This window comes from Diorhabda sublineata, chromosome 2 (genome assembly GCF_026230105.1).
Source record: "Diorhabda sublineata isolate icDioSubl1.1 chromosome 2, icDioSubl1.1, whole genome shotgun sequence".
NCBI classification, from domain to species: Eukaryota; Metazoa; Arthropoda; class Insecta; order Coleoptera; family Chrysomelidae; genus Diorhabda; species Diorhabda sublineata.
The window spans coordinates 34750361-34763556 of NC_079475.1; the positions used below are offsets into that span (position 1 = coordinate 34750361).

General features: G+C 32.9%; 2 protein-coding genes across 2 annotated transcripts; one reads left to right on the forward strand and one right to left on the reverse strand.

Moving 5' to 3' along the window:
- Window positions 1-661: 661 nt before the first annotated feature.
- Window positions 662-2363, reverse strand: LOC130440569 (uncharacterized). The gene is made up of 3 exons (XM_056773821.1): window positions 2226-2363; window positions 1957-2102; window positions 662-1811 (listed from the first exon to the last, which is right to left on the reverse strand). Exons 2-3 carry the CDS (start codon window positions 2084-2086, stop codon window positions 1126-1128), a joined length of 816 nt encoding a protein of 271 aa, XP_056629799.1. The 5' UTR covers window positions 2087-2102; window positions 2226-2363; the 3' UTR covers window positions 662-1125.
- A 981-nt stretch (window positions 2364-3344) lies between these two features.
- On the forward strand, window positions 3345-7881 carry LOC130440570 (mitotic apparatus protein p62-like). The gene is made up of 3 exons (XM_056773822.1): window positions 3345-3762; window positions 5035-5194; window positions 6463-7881. Exons 1-3 carry the CDS (start codon window positions 3661-3663, stop codon window positions 6516-6518), a joined length of 318 nt encoding a protein of 105 aa, XP_056629800.1. The 5' UTR covers window positions 3345-3660; the 3' UTR covers window positions 6519-7881.
- The last annotated feature ends 5315 nt before the right edge of the window (window positions 7882-13196 follow it).

Below are 13196 nucleotides of genomic sequence, written 5' to 3' on the forward strand. Positions count from 1 at the left end.
TATGTTTTAAACAGATGTTAATAACAAAAGTTAATGGTCTCTTTTAGCGCGTTAACTTTTGTTAACAACAGGTTCCTCTCTTCCCCGCAACCCCCTCGCCCGACATCCTGCTACACAGAGCGCGCCAGTGGCCCCTCAACAAATTACAGCAGCAGACGAAACACGTGGAGACAGAGAGGTTAGTTTGTGTGTTTTGCTGTTTTGTTGACGTGAAGTATTTTTGTTTATTTTAATGATTAGATCTGTATCGAGAAATTGTAGATTTTGATATTTTAAATAAATATCCTAAACTTGAAAACGAGTCCCCTGTAGCTAAAAACCGCAAAGTGACCGCAAGTCTTTCTTTCACTGGAATGGCTTTTCTGTAGTTGGTGTCCTTTTTCCCAATTCTGTGCCCCAATTGTCCGATCAACCACTCAACATCACAGCTGGTCATGCGGAGGAAATTCTTGATGCTTCCGTCGCACCTTAGCTCGCCTGAAAGAGGGTCACGATCGTCTTCTTGCAGATCATTCAACATATCACTCCCACTGTACACAGTCCTTGCTCTGAGGGACGGTTTTACCCATTATCTTCTACGTCTCCTTTGAGCAGCGGTAGCCAAAACAACGCACGCAGCTGCAGCGAGAACCACGTCATCCTCTCGCACCATTGTCTCACCTAGAACTGCTGGCTGTGCTTGAGCGTTGATAATGGCGGAGTTTTTAATTTTTGTTGATAACAAAACTAGCAGCCAAAAGAAAATGTTATTAACATATGTTAATGACTTTTGTTATTAACATCAGTTAATAACAAAAATGTTAAAAACTTGTGTTATTAACTCCGGTGTAAACGCGGCTTTAGAATCCCAAAAAACTGTTGCCTTATTCGCCGATAAAACGGTTTTTGTTTTCTTAAGAGCACATTCCTTGGATTTTTGTTTTTGGGATGTAATGTTGAATTTTCAACGTGTGAGATACTGATCTTGAATTAATTTTCTAATTGTCTATAGATCAAAACTCGATATAAAAAGCAAGAGAGTATGAGAAAGAGTATAAAGAAAATTTATTATTTAAAAAAAAAAATTAATTATTCAAGTTTTACATTATTCATCGACCATTTTCTTGAAGTATCAAACAGATTTAATTAGTTTGATGCTTCACTGTGAGTTGATATGTAGGATACGGGAGAAACAGAAGATGACCGAAACTCTTGCTCACCAATAGCAATTTGCGCTTGCAAGACTGTCTGGCTAACTATGAGTTTTACTTTAGCCTGCTCTATACTAGGAAGTCTCTTCGTAGTTTTGGCCAAGCTCAAGAAAAACATGTCCGTCTCATCTAAATCGCGGCTTAAAAATGTCTTATCGTCATGTCTGTTTTGTTTTTCTTTCTTAATTTTTATCGTTTGGATAATAGAGGTATCTCCCGTTTGTCGCTTTCTTTTTTTACTACTGTCGCTTGGACTGTTCATATCTGTTTCACTTTGAATATTGTAAAATTCATTTTCATTCCGTTCATCTTGTGAATTTTTATTTGATAGAATTTCATCCTTGAGCATATTCCTAGTATCAACTAAATTGTTATTATCGCTTTTTCTTGTTCCTATCTCATCGAAAAATTTTACAAGCGATTCTTTTTGAATTTCTTTTATCAAAAGATTGTTTTGAGTATTTCTAGTATCTATGGAAGGCAACAGAAAAGACATTTCTTTCTCATACTTCCAAGGGTGCATTTTCTTCGTTCCTTCTCCATTGTTCTTATTTCGTCGTCGATTCAGTGCATTCGTGAAACATCTCCGTAATTTTTCCCATGTCTCTTTCGCATTTTTAGCTAAAAAAAAAGATTCAATCAAATTCACAAAGCATTTATTATGTTTTTAGGTTTCTCGCCTCGTTATATACACAGATTAACTTTATTATAACGCAAAGCAAACGAAAGCATTGAACCTTAATACAATAAAATTACAAAAACTTACGCTTCATTTTTAGTTCCGCCCCAATCTCTTCCCATGCATTAGTTCTCTTTTCATGGTCTCTATAATCCGGTGACTTCGGGTCATAAAGAAAAACTCGACTCCTAACTTTTTCGATTAACATTTCCTCCATATTGTCTCGGAAAACACTACAATACCATCGACGATAAATAAAATTAAATAGTCGATATTTTGAAAAATTCGATTTTTTTAATCATGTATATTTGTATATTTATAATTTCACACGAATAGATTAATAGTACATAACTTACCTTTTCAAATAACATTCGTTCTCTAGACGACTGTGTATTACGCCAACTCAGGTTACTGACGACTCACGAAATATTACGTGCCCAAGCAAAAACTACGATAATGCATGAGAACTCGAGGAGATTGATCCACACGTTATGTGACGTAATTTCAAATGATATACGTGCTGTGTTACTAGTTAGAACGCATGCTTACATGACCTCACGTGATATGACGACAGTCTCTGTCTGATTTCAAAGGCCATTTATAGATATAGCAACGTATCTAAATTGGATTATGTAAGTCCCGTCGAATTTTTTATAATTTACAAATAATTGTACATAAATATTGATCATATTTAATAGAACGAATGTATGGATATTATTTTCTCGAATAAATGTTCACGAAACTATTTTAAAAAATAACATGTTTATTAAAACCTATTGACGTTTAGACCGGTCCCTGTACCAATATGTTTTGATGAAAAATGTGCCAATAATTGAATTATGCTTATACACGTGACGAACAGATGCGGCTATTTAATTCCCATTTTTTCTTGTATTTGAATAAATCATGTATGATTACGTGTTTTAGAATTATCAATAAATCCTTTTAAAAACAAATAAAGCGTAAACAATTAATTATAAGCAGTATTATAACCAATATCAAAGTGTAGACACATTTACGTTATTTTGATATTGTGTCACCCCGGTATATACATCATTAGTTTCAATGAAAAAATACCTATTTGAGGAATATATTGTTGTAAAGGAATAGAAAGCTCAAAAATTAAATATTGAAATACCCAAATACATAATTGGTAGTAATTTTCTTTCTTTAATAATGGTTTCATTAACCAAACACGTTGGGGGGAAAGGTTGATGGTCTACCCGAACCGTACTAAATCGGCGGGAAAATCACAAAAACGTGACACCGGTTTTAAACATATGTTTCACGTTTTATACATAAATTAAAGACATTATTTGACGTACATAACATAATATACGATTAATAAAATCTATGGAGTACTCGAATCTGGCAATTTTTTTTTAAATTTCAAAATTTCCGTGTTTACAAATGTTGGCAAAATTTTAAAATAGCGCCCCTAGCGGAGGCATATAACAAATAATTCGTAATCACGTACTGAATCAAAAACCCGAAGTCGCCACTCGAACCCCTCCTTTGAAAATTTTGAAAATAAATTTTAACAATTTGATAATAGAATATATGAATGTTTGTTATCTGAAAAACTTTAAATATCTTTTAGAAACGATTTGTGTTTAGTTTTTGCATAAACTCATCCTTCTAACGAAACTTACTGATTCGGCAACTAACGGTTATACTCGGTTTGAGCGGCGCCATCTTAGTTTTTGAACAAAGCTAGCAGCGAGCCGGTCAGTAGTGCGTCGAGCTTTCATCGTTACAAGTGGAATCGATCCCAAACAAAATATAAACAAAATGAGTTCCAAAGAAAATAACGAAGTTGCAGTTGAAAAATTAGACAACGAAAAAAGTGCTGATGGTAAAACCGATTTAAAAGGCACGAAGCGAGCGGCAGAGGTAAGTTTTCACTTTTCTCGTTTGTGATTATGATTACATTGTAATGATTTGTACTAGTTTAATACTTCGTTTTATGAATATAATAAAGTACCTCGGTATATATATGATTATTTTAAACTAATAAGAATATTCAATGTTCTTTTTTGTTAAAATCAGCTTGTTGCCATGTGAATGTAGACCACGCCGATTTACTAAAAACGACGCTCCACTTACTTGTAATGGCGTTACTAATGTCTTTAAATAGACTCGACGTGCAGTATTTTCAGTCGACTATAATTTTACTTGTTTCTTTTACAAAATTGAGATCTTTAAAAACGGATAAACATTATTGGCATTTGGTTAAAGCATCCCGCCAGATATTTTAGACGCCCGTTTAGAGGCTAGCATAGCTTGCTAGTTTCAATATGGCGAAATCAATATCTAGTTTTCCGGTACCCGGTGTGAGGCTAGACGCTTTCAAATATATGCTTGTCGTGTATATTTCTAGAATTATGAATGTTTTGGCGTGATTATTAAGCTAACTAAAGAAACACTATATGTATATATAGTGTATATATATATACTGTTTTTTTTAGTTCTCGAAAATTTTGATTTTACACAACAATTCGTTTGGAAATTGTTCTAGATGTTATTGAAATGATGCTATTTTGTTTACTCTTTTTTATAAATCTGTCAGTATATTATTCCAAAATAAGCGTAAATCACTTTTCCTATACTTCAATTTTTTAATGGTTTTTGCCCGTCCATCGAACCAAAGAATGTTATTTCCGGTCTCACAGGTGTTGCTCCTTGGTAATTATTTTGATTATATTAAAACGCGCCTTCCTACCTACCCCTCTTGGCGCCCATTTTTTAACCAGCAGATGTTGAAAATTTTGTTAGGGTCTTAAAATTTTATGGTTTGATTTCAAAATAACACACAGTTATTCTACTTCTTACACAACAATTTAGTAATAAATTAAATTCACAGCAGAATAATTTAAAATATATATTTATATATACTGTATTATTTGTATTTTTTACAAAAAATTTGTTTACCTTTATTTTATCTTATGAATTGAACAGAGATTGTGACATAGATTACACAAATTTTATGTAGATATTTCATTATTAGGTATTTATCTGGCTACGATCTTTCTAATTCAATTTCAAGGATAGTATACCTATAAGTTTGTAAATTCAGAAAATGGGATTGATATATCTGCTCAGCAAATAGATTTTAATGAGTGGAAATTTAATATAACTATTTTTCACCACCAACTGTTTCTGTAGGAAAAGACAGAGGATGCCAAGAAATCGAAAAAAGAAGAGAATGGTGCAAAATCAGAAGGAGAAGAGTTAGTTGAAGAGGAGGAAGAAGGTATAGAAGAGGAAGAAGACACGGGAGAGGAAGATGTTCCAGAAGGAGACGATGAAGAAATAGAGGCTGAAGGTATTTTTTCTTGACATTACTTGAAATATGATGAAAAAATATATTCATTTCTTCCCATACCATGTTGGGAATTGATTTTAAGGGTCTCAGGACATTTGTGGGACATTTCATTCAAAGATATTGTGATTGTATATTGAAATCATGTTTCACTCATTCATATTCACCTATTAGTTTGAAAAATTGTATGTATTCTCGCTTGTGCTATATTACAAAGTTCATATAGGTCATTTAACCATGTTATCACTATCGATGTTCAACATGTAATTTCTTGGCTGACACTAATATATTTGGAAAGCTATCTGTTATATAAGAAAGTGAAATGTGCTTAAAAAATATAGTTGCAACTACAGAAAATAGCCAGGTTTAAGTAAATGCAAATATTGAATGTAATATCGCAACTAACTCTCTTTATGATTATAAATTTTTCAATTTCGTTCAAATTTATGTAGACGCCAATTATTCTTTGTATTATTCATGTTACTAATATAAATTCACTACATGTGTAATAGAAAACAGTCCTAGAACAAGAATAGTACACACCTCGCCTGAAGTAGCTATTTTGTACTTTTATAATGTTTATTATATACTATGCTCCAATTTGCTCTTGTTGTATAACATACTGTTTCGGTCTTAGAAAAAGTGTATTGGATTTTTTTTGTAACCATAACTTTTACAACATTGGAAGTGATTTTGATTTAAATCTTTTGTTTATCATCAATTGTTTCTGGTAATCTAGATTTTTTTACAAACTGCATAAATTGAAGACATTTATCTTTTTCTACACTTAATACTTTACTTCCACTATATCAACACAAATACACGGTCTGAGATGTACATTTTTATAACCAAGTTATTGTCTTATCTCTTAAACGAGTGTAATTGTGTAAGTTGGAATTTTTGGAACCTTTGGTATTCATACTGAATACACTGTTTACACCAACACTCACAATTACACTGTCTGACGTGCGTTTCGATAACCAAAACTTGAAGAAAATTATATTCATTGCTTCCCATACAATGTTTTGAATTGATTTTACGGTTGGTTCTCTATCTTTACTGTTGACCTAGTCTCTAAAGACGATAAGTTGGTTATAGAAACGCGCGTCAAACAAAATTGTGAGTGTTGGTGTAGTGGAGGTGTAAACAGTGTGCTGTTCACTGAGTGTAATTGTGTAGTAATAGCAGAGTTTAGAATTAACCACTCGATTATTATTATTATTATTATCATTAGTTATCTTATTATATTTATAACTCTATTCTTTTTTAAGATGAAGAAGATGCAGAGGGTGAGGTAGAAGAAGAAGAGGAAGATGAAGATGCATAATAAAGTGGGTGCCGTCAACCCCTGTGAACAATTCTTGACGGACTATCTCAGTGCGAAGTCTCGAGTTACTTTGTGGACTATTCATTATATAATTTTTTTTTAAATTAGTCGTTGTTCAGTGCGCATTAAACGCCAGAATGTTCCACGTCACCGTTGTTATATTAATTCATCATGGATTCACTGTTAAAATATCATCCTCCTACATTTATCATCCACAGGCTACCTCGTGACCTTTGCCGGTAGAGCAAGGGCTCTTCAGTGACCGTGAGAACTGCACGTGACCCGCGGTACCTGACTTTCTAACTTATTACGTATCCCCTTCAATTTGTAAAAAATGTCCATTTTGTGTAAAGATAGATATTAAATTTAGTTTAAGTTGGTTGCATGCAAAACGATTTTTTTGGTTTCCATACATTGAATTTTGTCATATAAATTTATTTACTAAATAATTGTACAAAAAACCTATTTGTAAAACCGTAAATTTCCACTACCAGAAAGTCTTGAAACACAAAATAATGGAATAAAGTTTTTAAAATTGGTTTTGAATCGTTATCATATAACGATTCAACCGATTTTTTAGAGACGAGGGAGACAGAAGGGCAATAAAGCGTTACTGTAGGCTAAATAGAACTTAGTCTAATCCGTTTTTTAGATCAGTGTGTTTTTCTTGTATGTATGATATTGTAATTATTTTTTTTAATTAATTTTTTATTTAAAAATTTGCGTTTGATTAGCGAGTGCTAGTTTTCGCATTTTTTTATTCAACACGTCAAATGTCTACCGAAAATTATTCAAAAAAAACTTGTCAGAATTTTGTACTGTTTTCAAATCACTAAAACTGTTGAAACATTTGTTTAGTTAATAATTTCCATCGTTTATGCATTTTATCTGTGGAGGAATTCAATCTCCACAGGTAGAATTCTGATTTACTACAGTGTGCTACGAAAAGTATGGAGTTACCAAAAACTTCCAATACATAAATGCTTGAATCGTAGTACATCGACGGTGCTAGATTTTAACGCGATTAAAGCGAATTATTGAATTAGGTATCGCCGTTTTAGTTCTTTTTGGTAATTACATACTTTTAGATGTTCTTATTTTGAAATTTAAATTTAATTTGGGGGGCGGGGAGGTATGTTTCTTTTTGTATAATTTTGATTTGACATTTGGCACTGGTTCATTCCAACTTAATTTAAACGACAATTTGGGTGGTCGCTCGCCTCGATTCGATATATTTTTACTACAGAGAATGTTTTATGAACTGATTGTCTACTTAACATGATGATCTTCGTAGAAATTCATTTTGTAACAGTGCTGTATGATTTTGAGTGATTATAAACGATGGATACAAATTGTTTCATAATGTCTTGTTTTATTTACTTTCACCCATTTTTCTCGGCAATACAAAAAAATTCGAATATATGAAACTTTTGGCTCAATTATTACGCTATTATTATGCTTACAAATAGAAATTTCAAGATCTTAAATAACTAAAACAATGTACTCTTTCACTTAATTTTAGACAAACAATTTGAAATAGAAAGAACAACATAAATATTTTTTTCTTCTACTTAATTCATTTAGTTATGTCATGATGTAATTTTGCAAAACCAATTTCATTCTTAATACGCATGTATATTGATATCTACATTTAACCCTCAATTGGTATCGTGGTTTTACATTCATGTAATTGGTATCCTGGGGTGTTACAACACCCATTTTAAAACAACAATTTTATACAAAAAAAGTTGTATCATTTTTATTTATCTTTGTTTAAACAGTATTATAAATAGCAGTTTACAAGAAAAAATTAAACATAAGTCTTAAATTTAAAAATAAACAGTAACCACGGCAAATTTGACTTGTACATTCTTACTCTTCGTTGCTAATTGCTGCTTGGCATTTTTGGTAAAATATCTTCACTATTCTATCTGTTGTCCTTGTGGAGAAGTTACATCTTCTCTGTTTTGGTACAGGTCCGGCCATATCTGTATTTCTTTGGGTTCTATCTCATTAGCATATTCGGAGAGTACTTAAGGAATTGTTGCTTTTAGTTTCCAATTATGTACTTTTTAAAAGCGATAGTTTGTGGTACCCATTTTTATTATGATCACTAAACAATTGAATGACATAATTATACTTTATAAGAATTTTTATTACTAAATTCCCTAGAGTTGTTTTATTTTTCATACCAGGGACCAAAAATTACACAACCATGACAATAGACATCTTCTTGCTTTACTATAAGACAACCATGGATTGTCACTCAACCATTTTAAATTTTCTCATCAGTTATATTGGATTTTCCAACATAATTAGCAATGGACAAATAGGTCTGCTTTTAAGAGTCTGAAGTGACTGGCATGGGTCAGTATGTTCGCCGAAATGAGGCTCGACTTGTCGATGGACCAGCGTCGGCGCCATCATGCATTTGAATGTCTTCACTTTTACACTTCTTTATGTTCTTGAAGAAACGAAATATTTGTCTGTTAACGTTTAGACATTTCAACAACATAAATAGTAAAACACAGCTAATAAATACGTTTTGACAAAGAAAACAAAAATACCTTTTAGCAATCACGAAACAGCGTACTAGCCGGCTAAGCGAGTGACAATGATTGCGAAGAAGGGAAATCGAAGCCGACGGCTCTGGGGAAATCACTGAGTCACTGCATCGTGAGCTACTAATACCTCCTATCTGCATTTTAAGCGAAAATGAGATTAATGTACCATAACCTGTAAAATTTTCTTGCGGATCGAATAGAAATAGCGTCGAAATGCTAAAATATTCGGAAATATACATAACTGTGTATTCTAATACCTCCTATTTCAAACTGCTTTTATACTGCGCTTGGCAATATCTCCTATTGGAAATCATAATGGCAGTTAATGTGTAGAGTTTGATGTGACTGTTTCTGCTAAGGTAAGTACCAACAAAATGACTTTTTGGACTTAATTGGTTATTGGCCAGGAGGTTAAAATATGTACATTAGCTACTAATTGTAACATTATAGTCTGCTTTTTGTGAAGTTTTTAAGATGCTATCTAATGTAATCACTGCGAAAAGCACTTAAATCAATTGTTCAGATAGGTGATATTTCTTTCAAACGGTTCGGGTAACTTCTGTTTTGTTACTTGAAGATAGATGTTATTAGATTTAAAAAAAATAGTACATAACTAAGAAGTAACAATTAAAATCTCTGTTTTTGATTTTTCGTAATGTGTAATTTAGTTTTTTTGATTGCAGAATTTTAAATGTCTAATAGAACACAGAACCTATTAGAATTAGCTGCAAAAGTACATAACAATGAAAAAAAAAACTCTGAAGTCGACAACACCGTTACTGAAACTGAAATGGTGAATGTACCAGAAGCTGGAGTAGTTGTTCACCCACATCAGTTGATAGATTTAGACTCACTGGATATAGAATCTGTGCCCATCATTTTTGACTTCAATCATACACAGGAACTTGAATTTCCCAACTGTGAAAGACTTAATATCAATAGTAATAAAGAATCAAAAGAGACTACGAAAGACTGTGATATTAGTCGTTCCTTCACTTCATTTTCAAATGAGTGCCATGTTAATGCTACAAACACTGCCTCGCTTCACTTTCTAATGAATACGATAATATGATTAACAAAGAAGAAAACGTCACACAACATATTATTATTATCAAGCATCGATAATTTTGCTGTTCAAAACAAATGTGAAGCCGGTACATTTAAAGAAACTGATGAAGATGATGCAGATTATATTTCCGAAACTGACATTCCTGAAACTGATTCTTCTTCTGAAAGTGAGTACCGAAAGACCGAGACCGAAAACTAATATGGAAATATGAACGAAGGCCGAAAAAGATGCAAGAATGGTAATCCAGAAAAGTGGAAAAAAAATAGAACAAAGAAGATGAGAATGACAGGACAGGTGTTTTTAGGTTACACTCGCCAGAAAACTTAGACCACATTGTGCATAAAAAAATGTGAAACATCAAAGGTCAGATTCTGCAGCAAATTTTCAGAGGATACAAGAAACAAAATATTCTCAGAATTTTGGAAAAACATGACGTGGGATCAAAGAAAAGTATTTGTTTCATCTCATGTTTCTCGATTTGGCACTAAAAGGTGTACAAAAAGTAGCAATGAAAACTCTAGGAGGCTTGGAACCTTCGTATATACTCTAAATGATGGTGAGAACACCTGGACTGTATGCAGAGAAATGTTTCTGAATACACTTGCTCTAAAACCTTTCACAGTCCAGAGTTGGGTTAAGAATTCAGTGCTAGCAATGCATACCGGAAAGGAAAAATTGAACCAGTCACGCAGAGAAAATAGCTGCAATGTCCGAAAATCTTTATCTTATGATATTCCTTTAAAAGAATTTTGATCAGTTGGCAAAAGTACCTTCACACTATGTACGCGGGGACTCCACAAAGCTTTTTTGGATGAGGAAATAAAATCATCATCAAATCTTTATGAAATTTACAAGAACTGTTGTACGGAAAAAAGATTGCCTATTTCATGCAGAAAAATCATCAAGAGAACTTGGCGCTATTTCGCCCCAAAAAAAGATTTGTGTGATCTATGTTGCGAACATAAAGTCCAAAATGTAGAAGAAAGGGTTTGGAAAAAACACATTTTGAACAAGGATCAAGCAAGAGACAAACAAAAAGCCCAGAATAACGAACTTATTCTGCTCACAATGGACTTGCAGGCAGTGAAGGTTGCACCTTACCTTAATGCTAGCAATCTTTATTATAAAACGAAACTTTGCTGCCATAATTTTACCATCTTTGATTGTGGCAACAGCGACGCAACGTGCTAATGGTTCACTGAAATTGATTCTTCATTGTGTGCCTCAACCTTCGTTCCTTGCTTGTTAGACTACTTAGAACGTCACTGCTCACAAAGAAAATTACCAATTGTAATATTTTCGGACGGATGCACGTACCAAAATAGGAACTGCATTATGTCAAATGCGTTGTTAAATTTTTCGATGTTACATGACAATAACACAAGAGTTCTCAGAACGGGGTCACACTCAGATAGAGTGGAGAAAATTGAAAAACCGAATCATTCAGTTACCCAGTGATTAACTGAAAGCAACACTAGAAGCACAAAGAAAGCCAAAGCCCTATGAAGCTTTAATGGTTGATCATACTTCTGCGATTTGATTTTTCTAAAAGTCAATTTCTGCGATATTCATCAATCAGACCGGGTAAAAAAGTGGACGATCCGACAGTAACTGATTTAAAACAAATAAAATATACTCCTAACGGTATAATTGAAACAAAAACTGGGTTTGAAGATGGTGAATGGTCATCATTGCCAATACGAGCGAAAATAGTTGCCCCCATAATAAATTACTCAAGTCTCAATTCAAACAAGTTACCGGTTTCGGAACAGAAGTTCAAGCATTTGCAGAGTATAAAAAGCGTATTAACATCTAATTGTCATGCTTTTTACGATATTATCCCGCATTAATATGCTTTCAGAGTGGATAATTTCTTTTCCCCATGTTTTCCATTTTAGCTTTTAAATTTGTTTATAATGTTTATGAAGTTATGTTCCATGTTCTGCTGCTTTGTATGTATTAAAAAAATATTTTATAAAATTATACAAAGTTCAAAAATTTATCAACTACAAAATTTTGTTTTGTTTCCTTGTCATGGCAGAGAATACAATATTGAAATATTGAAAAGAAAAATGTTTATCGTGCAACAATACCAACTATGTGACATTCATCAAAACAGAAATATCTCCTAAGTGCATGCAATTATGTATTTTTAAGTATTTCTTAACTGAATATCAATCGGCTATTCCATATTTCAATTGAAAGCGTTAAATAAAAAAAAATCTGCTTATAAGTAAGAAATAAACATTTAAACAAGTTTTTTGTGCGTCCTGTAAAGTTCGAAATTTGTAGATAGATGGTATTAGTAGTTCACCGACGATATGTGCTTCCTCGGTAGCGGCAATGTAAATGTAACTAAGAAATTATACAAAGTATTGAAACGTTAACGGGTATCACAATTCAAGACATAGCAGTGGAATTATGTCATTCTTGCTATGAGTGAATATATTTTACGAGCTTCAAACTATTTATATTTGTACAAAATTCACATTCACATATAAAAAATTTTTTTAGGGAAGGCATTAAATAAATGATTTTTGGAATCACAGAGGCACACAATCCTGATACCATATTTACGAAGTTTACTCTTGATATAGTGCCTTAAAGAACTTCTCCCACGAAAACCTACTAGCATCTCATCTACTGAAGCATATTCACTGCAAGTGTAATTTGCTTTTAAATTATTTATATTATAACCATTTTGAAGATCTCTGATACTGCAGCCAACTTATCTCCATCATGTATACGCTGTTCCCAACTCTTTTGTTCATCGGAACGAATTGTTAATAATAAACTCATAGTAGCACGAAGATATCCATTCCAGTTTCATCTGCTGCAAACAGCCCCGTAGCAACTTCATGACAATACTCCAAATAACAACAGAAGACCAAAAAATGCTTTGTTTCGGTGTAATCGATGTGCTGCACAAAGGTAGCGGTATTACCATAATTTGCACTCAAATCAGTTATCTTAGCGTTGGTATGCTCTAATATTATTTCAAGATCAGACTTCGCAGGGAGTCTTCGGTTTAACCGTTGCTGTATG

Bases quoted from the DNA above. Each gene is read 5' to 3' on its own strand.
- LOC130440569 (XM_056773821.1), bottom strand. From the start codon at position 2,086: ATGGAGGAAATGTTAATCGAAAAAGTTAGGAGTCGAGTTTTTCTTTAT. The intron at 1,812-1,956 runs GTAAGTTTTTGT...CTTTTTTTTTAG, and splicing joins GGCGGAACTAAAAATGAAGC to CTAAAAATGCGAAAGAGACA.
- LOC130440570 (XM_056773822.1), top strand. From the start codon at position 3,661: ATGAGTTCCAAAGAAAATAACGAAGTTGCAGTTGAAAAATTAGACAAC. The intron at 3,763-5,034 runs GTAAGTTTTCAC...CTGTTTCTGTAG, and splicing joins GCACGAAGCGAGCGGCAGAG to GAAAAGACAGAGGATGCCAA. The intron at 5,195-6,462 runs GTATTTTTTCTT...TTCTTTTTTAAG, and splicing joins TGAAGAAATAGAGGCTGAAG to ATGAAGAAGATGCAGAGGGT.